Source organism: Cynoglossus semilaevis, chromosome 11 (genome assembly GCF_000523025.1).
Source record: "Cynoglossus semilaevis isolate Cse_v1.0 chromosome 11, Cse_v1.0, whole genome shotgun sequence".
Lineage (NCBI taxonomy): Eukaryota > Metazoa > Chordata > Actinopteri > Pleuronectiformes > Cynoglossidae > Cynoglossus > Cynoglossus semilaevis.
In genome coordinates this window covers 11,712,397-11,723,939 of record NC_024317.1, presented here as the reverse complement: position 1 = coordinate 11,723,939, position 11,543 = coordinate 11,712,397, and the positions used below count along the sequence as shown (strand labels likewise).

The 11,543-nt window shown below is 39.9% G+C and overlaps 2 protein-coding genes across 3 annotated transcripts; one reads left to right on the top strand and one right to left on the bottom strand.

The window, feature by feature from the left end:
• Nucleotides 1–258: 258 nt before the first annotated feature.
• LOC103386314 (DEP domain-containing mTOR-interacting protein) lies at nucleotides 259–7,842 on the bottom strand. Of its 2 annotated transcripts, none has more exons than XM_008320514.3 (9): nucleotides 4,748–7,842; nucleotides 4,443–4,621; nucleotides 4,222–4,345; nucleotides 3,481–3,659; nucleotides 2,754–2,966; nucleotides 2,467–2,595; nucleotides 2,300–2,370; nucleotides 1,601–1,705; nucleotides 259–1,508 (listed from the first exon to the last, which is right to left on the bottom strand). In XM_008320514.3, exons 1-9 carry the CDS (start codon nucleotides 4,828–4,830, stop codon nucleotides 1,383–1,385), a joined length of 1,209 nt encoding a protein of 402 aa, XP_008318736.1. In that variant the 5' UTR covers nucleotides 4,831–7,842; the 3' UTR covers nucleotides 259–1,382. The 2 variants fall into 2 exon arrangements, with proteins under 2 accessions (XP_008318736.1, XP_024915586.1); XM_025059818.1 differs by having other exon boundaries at nucleotides 4,443–4,542.
• Nucleotides 7,843–8,589: 747 nt separating this feature from the next.
• mafbb (v-maf avian musculoaponeurotic fibrosarcoma oncogene homolog Bb) lies at nucleotides 8,590–10,743 on the top strand. The gene has a single exon (XM_008320515.3). The coding sequence runs from the start codon at nucleotides 8,857–8,859 to the stop codon at nucleotides 9,865–9,867; it is 1,011 nt and encodes a 336-aa protein (XP_008318737.1). The 5' UTR covers nucleotides 8,590–8,856; the 3' UTR covers nucleotides 9,868–10,743.
• Nucleotides 10,744–11,543: the final 800 nt, after the last annotated feature.

Genomic DNA, 11,543 nt, shown 5'->3' with positions numbered 1-11,543 from the left:
TTTAAAATAAGACATGTACTAACCTTTTAATAGTCTTTCGTTGTTGACTTTTAAAGATAAGATGAGCAGTTTGATTTAAAGTATAATTTACTTTAAATCATGGATGGATCCCTACATCCATTCAACTTTTTCTGCTTAGTCGGTGCATAATTGCTGAGGGGCTGCAGTACACATTAAAATTAAGAAAACTAATTTTAATCAGATCAAACAAAGCAATCGGGATAAAACCCTTTCTTAAATTTGCACTGCTCATGTATTTGATCTCTGATGGAAACAGACCACCAAATTATATAATGTTACGCTGACATTGTATAGATTTGTTGGATAACAGACAACTATTAGCCTTTGTTGAACCTCTTAAGGAATATGTTCTGGGTAAAAGCTTAAAGATATAGATATGGGCAAAATATTGCACTCATGTTAGAGAATATGTGAGCTATGGTTAAGAAACAAATTGTCATACACAGATTAATGATAGTTACTCAGTGGTCATTATTCATTAACCAGTGCATGAGGAACTTTTTTCAACAATTTATTAAAAACACAGTTCTCATGCTAATGTAATGACAGGACTATAAATATGTGAATTATACTTTTAAATGAATACTCTGCTTGTGTTTTTCTGTTGACTTTCTGTAGGATTAATCCTATGGTGTTGAGAGGTCTGTCATTGCAGCAGTGTAGGTTACTACAGAATAACACATTTTATACACAACTTTTTTTTGCTAAATGCACAGAAAAACAAGTATTTCCATATGTTGGAGAACATTTTGCAGGTGAACTTTTGAATGGAATTGGGACTTCAGGTATGTTTTTGAATTACTTGAAAGTTGTCTGGTTACGTTCACTCGAGAATACTTTTTTTAATAGTTTTGAAACAAAACAGGGAGGCAAATTGGTTTCGTTATTACTTTTTGTTTTCAAATGATCAAACATAATTTGGCAGAGTGTAGGGTATGAATGTGTTCTGAGATGTAAGTAACCCAAGCAGTCCAATGACCCTCTCCCTAGAAAAGTTGATAACTGGAGATCTTCTTACCGACAAAGCCAGAGACATCTACATCCAAACCTACCAGCACATTTGATGTATTGCTTCGATTAAAAAATTGATAATGAGTACAACTATGTTCAAATTAGTGTTGCGTTCACGGCTGTTACACAGCTCCGTTCTTACCTGACCTCGGGTTGTAGGAGCTTGATGACAGCGTGCAGAGGCTGTGGTATCTAACATGAAAACTTGAAAGCCTTTCTGTGGAGACATGTCTCGGATCACAAAGTATAGCAAAGACATAATAAATGAAAAATGGGAATTTTGAGTGCTCATGAGGACAAGAGCAGTGTAACAAAAGTCTGTGAAAAGCAGATAAAAAACAGTGCAGTTTTCATTCCAGTGGGTCCATGACTTCCAGGACAATGGTGCGAGGTCCAGTCATCACCAGTGTGGTAAGGGTCCTATAATCCATGTACAGAACACACCGTCCATTCACCTGACACACAAACTGCCGCACCTAAACACGATTATATTAGGAAGAAGGACTATGTTTTTTCATTGAGGACATCAAAATGTGCTGTAATAAAATGTGTGTAATATGCCACTCACTCTCACTCCTGCAGCAGCTGACGGGCTTCCCGGGTCAACAGCTTGGACATAACAGGGAGAACGTCCTCTGACGACAAAGCCCCAGCCCAGATCATCTCCTACTACCTGAAAAATAGGAAGTGATGTCATGGAAAAGACGTAGGCGTATTTGATGTAAACTTAAATACATTGAATTCCACAACTAGCAACCACAGCCTGCAACAGGGCAGTCCAAGTTTAATAACCATAACTAGCTATCATGTTGTAGTGTTCTCCGAAATCTATGTCAAGCCAGTTTCATGATCAACAAACCTAAACCACAAAAAGAGCTGAACATGGTCAGTAAGAGGCCTTTGGTTTTTTTCAGTATTCAAAAAAGATCTGTTGCAAATAGAAAAAAAAAAGAGATTTATTGAAGGTTGAAAAAACTGATTAACTAACACAGCTCAGCGCTAGAAATTAACCTGTCTAAGCTCTTGAGAGGTTTGTGTTAGCACATTAGTACCTTTTGTATGAGTGTTTTTTTTACCAAGTTGTCATGGTAATTTAACTAGGTCCTGGTGTACGACTGCTCTCCTGGTTCACTGTTTTCAATCCTTTTACAAAAACTTGTTGGCAAAGGCTTACCAAGAGAGTTTTTATTTCATAATTAATTAAGCAACTTATGATGGTACTGGTACTGAAATAATGCAATGCAACTGCACAAAGTCAGTTACTCACCGTTAACACTTTCCTGATGAATGGTGCACCCGGAGTCTGTAATTCTTCACATGTAACATTTTTCCGAAGAACTTTAAAATCACAAAAGACAAGATTACATACTTTTCAAATGAGTAAATAAATATTAAGTACTATATGGTATGTTGCGCAAAGAATTTGTTCTGCACCTGATTTAGGATTGTATCTCACCACTACGGCGGAGGAGAGAGGTGAAAAGACAGTCGAGTGAAGTTGAAGGGCATTCAGGCTACCGCGACGTACATTTGATACTTGTTTCAGGTCTTTACCAGGGGCCACTAGAGTGAAAATATTTAGGAAAACAATTGACGTATTTGTAGCCACAAGGTAAAATACGTTTATAATTGCAAATATAGTTGATATCTAATTTATATATACCGTATACATATAATTTTTTAAATTGTATAATATATATATTTTATATTCATTTTTTTACCTGAGTGGAAAGCAGTAATGCCTCCGTTTGATGTGCTCTTGTTCTCAACAAAGGGACTGTCACAGTGGTTGTCTTCTGGTGTCGGTGTTGTCAAACTGTCCTCATTGTCTTGGTCGCTTTCATTTAACAGTTCAGACAGACGGCGCCTGCGTCGAAAATTGATGCAGAACTGGTACAGAAGTCCGCTGTCAAAGAAATCATGCTTATTTGCCACTGATGAGACACAGAAAGACAAAGAAACACAAATAATGGTTAGTTTCCAGGATCATTTTTAATTTATGATTTCATGAAGTAAAAATCTATCTCTTTGTATTTAAATTCAGCATTTTGTTAATATAATCACTGGTCTCAGTAATATTGGAAAGATGTTCATAAAACCTACTTCACATCTTGTTATACACTTATACAGTCATTAATGTGTGTTTGTCTGCATTAAGCCATGGAGAAAAAAATGTACATTTGGAACCATTTAGATGAGATAATGATATCCAGTCAAGTTAATTTAATTTAATTCTTTGTCAAGTCTGAATTCACAAAACACATTTGTCTCAATGGACCTCATATTTTTCAAATCAAAGAATGTATATACATTCAGAGTTTATATTAACAATACAAAGTAAGGCAGTATAAGATTCAGAAATATTATTGAAAAATATATTATAACAAGTTATTGGTAATGGATGAAAAATATCGGAATTGTGCATCCCTTGGTTGCTCCTCTCCTTACCGTGCTGAATAATACCATGCTCTAGTAAGGCACGGCACAAGTCCAGCCCCCGACGTCGACTCTCTGCTTCTCCATTTTGAATAAGCCAGTCTATCATCTGGCAGCCAGGGAAGGCGCGCTGATAAGAAACGCCATGTTCCTCTCTGACTTGCAAAATAGAGTCCTTGTCCACTATGAGACTTACAAGAACATACAAATACAAAAAACGTTTGCTCTCCAAAGGACAATGATGTTGCTGTGGCAGCAGATGGATATAAAATGTAAAACAGGGAGAGAGAGACTCAGAGCTGTTGAAGAAGATCGCTGTGTGTTTCTTTCTTCAATTCCTGCGACTACATTGAGGTTGTGTTTAATTAAACTGGCCAGGATTTAATGCTCAGTAAGTACATTTGTGAGTAAGTTAAAACTAAATGACATCATTATTTCATAAAATCATATTTATTTGCATATACATTTTGGGCTATTTTTTGTGATGTGCCATAGGATTTTTATAATGTAAAATCTGAATCTTGGCTGAAAAAAAGTTCACATAAACACTACAAAGAAACACTTAGTCTTATATGTGGCCTTACAGTATATAGACATGACCAAGTGTGAAACTGACCTTTGTATTTCTGTGGAATACTTACTAAAAGTAGGTCTGTGTCAGAGCACAGTAATTGTATTGTAAGTCCACGTTCATTCCTGACTTAGTCTAAGGTTTAAACCAGCAGCATGTAGCAATTATAAAAGAGCTCGTACTGTTCATATAGTCGTTGTCCCCGCATGAAGATTTTCACCTCAATGTTGAATGGAAATGTTCCATCATCCTTCCTGAAGCGGTAGAGCAGTTTGGCATCTTTGAAAACTGACCTCTTATCACAGACTGAAAAAAGGTAGAAGACAGTTTTTAAATCACTTTTACAAAGCTTTAGGGTTGAAGTTGTTCACAGCAGAAACTTGTTTGACTGCCTCCTTCTTACCGTGATGGAAAATGTCATGGTCCATTAGATGTTGCATGAGACAGACCGCTGTTGCCCGGTCTGGAGCCTCCTTATGGCTCAAAAGCCAGTCAATGAGCTCCTGTGCGACAAAGCAGTTAGGATATGTGCGCAGGTGGTAACGCCGCTCCTTTATTAGTTTGCTGTCATGAAGTCTCAACCTTGAACGTAAGTTAGTTGTCATCAGCCAGACTTAAGAACGTATCAGTCATATATACCTGTAACATACGGCTGACATTCAGTGTCTGTTCTAAATAACTGTTCCCCTAAATTCCCCTTCTTTTTACCTGAGTTGTTCTCCAGCGATCATGATTTCAGCCTTGTGCTGCCTCACCAAGGCTTTTCTTCTTACACTGCCTGTTCGTTCCATGTTCGCTTCCACTGGATAAGACAGCAAGCAGGAAGCACGTCTCCATATGTCCCTTCATGTTTACAAAATAGGCTCTGAAACACATGGAGCCCTGCTACCATGAGGGATTAATGTTGTGTACACATAAAGAAAGAGCAACAAAGTTGAAGGGTGCAACATTAAGACGTTTGATACCACTGACGTTATTTTTAACTGATATTTATTTTTAACTCTTATTAATCTTTTTCCTAACCCTAACCCCATTTTATTATTTGTTTCATTACTTTGTCCACTTTACCATTGCTCATCAGTGACCTTGTTTGTTTTGGCAAACCCTATCTGGTAGGTATGTGTGTCTAGTAAACAGGAAGTACAGTGCGGATTTATACCAGTTTTAGTGCCAATGCACTAGAAGTCACAATAAACACTTAATGTGCTTTTAGTTCGTCCAGTGCTGTTCATTTTTCAGATTCCGTTACAATAATGTGGACTCACTGAGTGATGAGCTCCTTCTAATCCACTCAGGTTCAGGGTTGCATTCTGTGATAGTCAGTCAATGCCTCAGTCATGGTCACATCAAATCCTGACTTGAATAGAATGTGCTCTGGCCCTGCTTACTGTCTTTTTTGGAGAACCAATAAATTAAGTGGCTTATTCTGTGCCTTCTAAAACAAGATTCAAGCATTAGCTAAATTAAACCTCGAACTATAGACAAAAGTATAAGTAGAGTAGAGTTGTTGTTTTTTTACCAAAGAGAAAAACTCACTTGTCTGTCTGTAAACTGTGAACACATGTTGCAACTTAATGAAAAATCTGCCTTTGCGCAATAACATGCAAATATTAGACCAGATTATCATGCAATCTGAACAGGTTTATGGGCCGTGAGCAGTGGTGGCCGGCCCATAAAAGCCCTAAGGCCATTGCTGTGTTTGGAGTATAAGCACAGGCTGAGAGGATGACCCCAGGGCAACACCAGTTAACCCTTTTGGACCAAGTACACTTCTGCCACCAGTGTGTTGACAGACCTGGCTGATCAGGACAGCAGGGATTCGTCATCAGTAGTGGCAGTGGTTCCGTTTTTTGCACAACAGACCGGTTTTACGCAAGACAAACCTTCCACGGACAGTGGCAGGGTGTGTGTATGTGTGAGTGAAGGAAGGTCACACACACATAACAGAGGACAATAAAGTGCATGTTACCTCCATGGTATGTCCTGTGGATGAAGGAAGGACAGCAGAGTTACATTTCCGGGGGTGAAGACAGATTTCAGACTACAGTCTTGGTGAGTTTATAAAAGCCAACGGAAGGAACAACCATGTTTGCCCCTTACCTGCATTCAGCTGGAGCTGGGGGGAGAGAGAGAGAGAGAGAGAGAGAGAGAGAGAGAGACCAGAGCCACACATATACACAAAACACATACCCCAACACACGAGTACTAGGGCCATAACAGCACATCATATTTAATTGAATTATTGTACACAGTATGGTTTAAATATAATTGTTGTTTTCTATTGTACACTTTTTAGGACTCTGGGTATTTTCTTTTAAATGCAGCTTTTTGGTGGCAGTTGTGGAGCCTTCTGCTGACTCATCATTAGGTCATTCTGTCTTATTAAAGAAGCTCTGCAGTGACATTTATCTTTTACTCATTTTTGCAAAAGTTCATTTGAAGGCTTATCTGTGCTTTAAGAAACTGGAACCAAGTCAAGCGCTAAAGATAGGAATGGACGCAAGTGATTGTGTTTAGTGTTAGTGTGCAAGTGTAAGTATATTTTACCAAACTGCCCAGTACTGGTCCCCAGCCCTGTGTGTTGGGGTCATCTGCTGTAGGCTGTACAAATGTCAGAACTCAGGATCACAGTGCTGTAATCGGCTCAGTAATTTGTCACACTTTATTTTCCTGAGTAATTTTCTGACTCAGTCCTCCAAATGTCCAGGGTTGAGAGTTTGCGATTAAAGGGGTTAAAAATTGTATGTCATGAAGTCACCAATCGACTGCAAAGGTCTCTCTATCTTTATAAACAAAGAATTCATATGTGGTCATTTAACATGCTCACCAGAGCTGAAGCTGAAGAAGAGTGTGCAGAACAATAAAAGATTAGCTATAATGATCAGATCAGTGGTTGGTTTAGTCATCTGCTGGGATGATATTAGATCACAGGACGTTACACATTCAGCCGTCAGGAAGGACAGACCATGGAGGACATATCACACTGGAAGATTTGTGAAACTTACAGGCTTGGTGAAGGTTGAGAGAAAGGCAGGTGGACTGCTGTGTCTTTAAAAGAGCAGCCAGAAGAGGGAGACAAAACCATGCAAAATTAAAATGGTCAAAAAGATCATTATATTGGTTATTTGAGTGAATAGAAACAGTGTCAACACCGCTCCTCCGTAAACGTATTTGTTTTCCCACTCAACCAGTTTCACCTTACGCTGCTCACAGAAGCTCGGTAGTTACAACGTGGCCTCATTAATAGCACCAGTTCACTGAGCTAGCTAGGGATTTTTTTTTAAATAAAGTAAGATTAAGAAAGAAATAAAATGGAGAAATGGAGCGGACAGATCTGTGCTGTGATATTGACGCACATTGTATAGTGCGCAGCTGAACCCTGCCATCTGACCGTCATACAACTTCTCTTTACTTTGGAAGTATTGGTCACTTGGGTGGGAAGTGTTTACAGTTACTGGTAAAGGGGAAAAAAAGAAGAAGTACTGAAGCGGAGTTTCGGGGTGAGCCTACAACCGTGATGTGGAGGTTAAACTGGGTGACTTATGCTGTGATTTGGTTTTACAACTAAACCTTCTGCTATTTTCTGCTGCTTGATTCAGTCTGGTGGAGATAAACAGATGTTCTTTACAATTCTAGAAATTATGACATGCAAAGTTGAGCTATTTATATAAATAAAGACTGTGTTTGGATCATGTCAGTGGAGGCAGGCATATGTGTATAGTCTCACAAGTTATTTCTCAATAAAAAATAAAAGGCCCAGAAAAGCTGTTGTTGCCATGACAACAAAAAACAAAACAAAAAAAGTTGTTGACAACAAAAAACAAAACAAAAAAGTTGTTTATTTATCATGAGAATGAAAATGCATGAGACAAGAATAAATAAGACAGTTTTAAAAAGTAGGAGGTAAAAAGAATAAAAATAAAAAAACAAAACCACAGCACTAGCATCATATATCACGAACAAAATCTACATATATTTACACTATGGAAACATTACCACTGTCGTTCCTCGGCAGTTATTTTGTAACGTTTCTATATATTTAATCTGCTAACTGGACACTAAAAATTGCTGATATCATGAGTAAAAAACGTTTGTACCTCAGACGTTAGTATAGGCTGTCGGTCACTAGATGTCAGTATTTACCAGAGTAGTACTAAGTTTGGATCGCCTCTTAGTGTAACCGGAAATGTTCTACAGCCTCCTTTTTGTTTTGTCAAAACATGTTGTGGTCACGATTTATAATTCAGAAAATAAGTAAAGGTCAGATTTGAACTATAATATGAATTTATCCATGTTTTTATATAAATTGTGTGAAAAGTGACATTTAGACGGGATTATGGACCTAGAACAGGACCGGGCGCGTGGGTGTTGGCTACTTGTAAAGTGAAGGACAGGTGAGATCATGTGAATGTGCTGCGGCCAGTGCTTATACTGCGCATTTATAGGATTTGGTCAAATGACCATCACGAACAGCTCAACCCACTGAGAGCAGCTTTTATGCAAATGACTGTGTCCACGTTGTTTTCATTGGAGTGCAGCGTGGAGGTGTCGTCTGGAAGGCGTGACATCATGCAAATACAGCTTTATGAAGTAAGTGCACTGAACCCGAGCAGCTAGAGCATCGTTGCCCTTTATACTCAGCGCTCGGCGAACAGTCACTGCGCGTCAAGGCTTTTACGCACGCATGTGTTTTTACATCTGACCTGGTTTAAAAGTTTGGGATTTCTGCACATTTTTCCACCCAGTGAGTGCGCATTCTCTGATTGCATGTGAACGTCTGAAGCTCCTTGAAGTGAGTATTTTCCCAACATTTGAACATGAGCGACGAAGCGCACTCACATCTGGGGCTGCAGAAACCTTCAATGGATTTCGTCACCGACTTCGACCTATTGAAGTTCGGAGTGAAGAAGGAGTCGATGCAGGGGGGGGACCGCTCCTTTATCGGACCGTGCAGCCAGCTCCAGAGGCCAGACTCTGTCTCATCCACTCCTGGCAGCACCCCCTGCAATTCTGTGCCCTCCTCGCCGAACCTGCATCCAAACGAGCAGAGACACAACCCCGGCGGCGAACACTTCTGGATACACAGCAACGGGGGTTACCCACAGCAAATGTACCCGCAACCGTTTGGCCTCACACCCGAGGATGCCGTGGAGGCCCTCATCGGAGCCACGGCTCAGCAAGGACACCCGTCAGTGCCCCACAACCATCATCTACCGCCTTTCCAAGCCGAATATGAGGGATACGGTCACCTGAGCGAGTCCGTCCAACAGTACCCAGGTTTACCGGGTCACCCCGACATACCGGGCATGCCTGGTGCACACTGCCAGGATCCTTATCTAAAAGATGAGCAGGGTAGCGCGTCCCCCGAGTCTCCAGGGGAGCCGCAGGTCTTCGGTGCGCACCATCACCACCACCACCATCTTCAGCAGCAACAGCAGCAGCAGCAAAGCCGCCACGACCGGAAGTCCATGGGCGACCTCCCTTTCTCCGACGACCAGCTAGTGTCCATGTCAGTCCGGGAGCTGAACCGGCTCCTCAGGGGCCTGAGCAAGGACGAGGTGATGCGTCTGAAGCAGAAGCGCCGGACCCTGAAAAACCGAGGCTACGCGCAGTCGTGCCGTTACAAGCGCGTCCAGCAGAAGCATATCCTGGAGCACGAGAAGACGAGCCTGGTGTCCCAAGTGGAGCAGCTGAAACACGAACTGAACAGACTGGTCCGGGAGAGGGACGCCTACAAACTAAAGTGCGAGAAACTGTCCGGTGCCAACTGCTTCCACGAAACCGGCTCCACTAGTGACAACCCGTCCTCACCCGAGTATTTAATGTGAGTGTGTGGAATTTTTCTGCATGTGGACTCAACAACTGTCCTCAGGATGCGTCCACCTATGAATACTGTTGCTCTGTGGTATTTGGGGGCTGCAACTAACACAAAATAATTATCGATTCATGTTTTTTATGATTCCGATCAGTTTTCCGATTAGCCATTTATTTGATATAATGCATAAGTTGTTTGATCAAGAGCTTTTTGTTTTGTCCAAAAAAAGAAAGAAAGATATTTACTGGAAATAGAGCAAAGAAACTAGCACATATTCACAACACTGGAGCTAAAGAATCAGAATTTTATTTTATAAAATCACTGATTATGAAATCCCTGTCGATTGTCTCTCAGTTTAAATCAATACAAACCAATCAATAAATGGTTGCAGCCCTAAAGGACACGACTAATATAATTAACAAGGCAACGAGCTATGAATTGAGAATTACTATAAAGCATGCATGCAGGACATGTATGAGGACTTTATATTCTTTGTATGTTATGCGGGCGTTTTTGTCTAAGGCATTTGTCTAAGAGGTGGTACTTGAAATCAAAGAATATTCCCTTTTGATGACTACACCATTTTATCCTTGATCCCTCTGCATCAGTTACTGCTCAGTTTTTATTTTTATTTTCTTTTTCTGATGATTTAGATTACTTTCCTTTCCTCCTTTCCGAAGTTCAATGGGTGGGTTTCTGTTTTGTTTCCTTAGAAAAAGTAAAACGTACTAAAAAAAAAAACAGATAAATTTTATTCATGATATTTTTAAGAGAGGTGATTCTGCTGGACAGGTTTTTCTTTGTTATTTCTTTAAGAATAATATGCAACAATATAAAAATGTTTTTCATTTACTGTGGATCAATAAACCTAAGATGTGACTTTTTAAAATGGTGTCTGTGCTGCTGACAAGTTATTGCAAAAGTACAGGATCTGCCTCACTTGCACATTTCGCTTTACTGTTTCCATATTTATTTACAGCATATTTGATTGTTTCTCAAAAATAGATTTTTTTTTAGTAAATTAACTTAAGCCATCTGGGTTCAGGGCAAATCGATGTGGTTGAAGCGAGAAAAATGGAAGTCAGTAATTTTTTTTTTTTTTGCCCTGCGTACAGAAAACTCCCTTTTATATTATTATCATTATTATAAGACAAAGATAATAACATATAGCCCTCTGACATGGAAGTCAAACACTTAAAAAAACATTAACCTGATGTCACATTCAGGTTTGAAACTACTTAGTTGTTACAACGTAGTTACATCCATTAAGGAAGCAGGCTAAACTCTCGGGTCACAGTCTCGACGTCCACGTCACATTAACTTACTGTGGGTACAAAGAGGGCATAGGTTTGAAGAGGAGACGTGTCTCAGTCACATGTTCTGACCAATGCCCTTTACCCGTGTGCAGTCATTTGCATGGATCTGCATGTTTCCTGCAGTCAACAGCATGTGGCCCAATTCATCTGTTTTATTGGTTAACTACACAACCAGAAATAAAGGTGGGATACAATTAAACCTCTCCATATTCCGCACCTTATCAGATTCTGGATGAAAGATCGCAGTCACACTTCACTGCATGTGTTAAACATAAAACTAGGTAGAAAGTGGGGCCACAACACCCTTCATGAAAGTTAATTAGTTAGGTTTACTATTGGGTCACATCCCTTTAACTTTGTCTTACACTTTTTA

What these genes read in the sequence shown, in the direction of transcription:
- LOC103386314 (XM_008320514.3), bottom strand. Translation starts at nt 4,830, where the DNA reads ATGGAACGAACAGGCAGTGTAAGAAGAAAAGCCTTGGTGAGGCAGCAC. An exon ending in CCATGACATTTTCCATCACG is followed by an intron (nt 4,346 to 4,442) that starts GTAAGAAGGAGG and finishes ACCTTTTTTCAG; the next exon opens with TCTGTGATAAGAGGTCAGTT. An exon ending in CAGCTGCTGCAGGAGTGAGA is followed by an intron (nt 1,509 to 1,600) that starts GTGAGTGGCATA and finishes AATCGTGTTTAG; the next exon opens with GTGCGGCAGTTTGTGTGTCA.
- mafbb (XM_008320515.3), top strand. Translation starts at nt 8,857, where the DNA reads ATGAGCGACGAAGCGCACTCACATCTGGGGCTGCAGAAACCTTCAATG.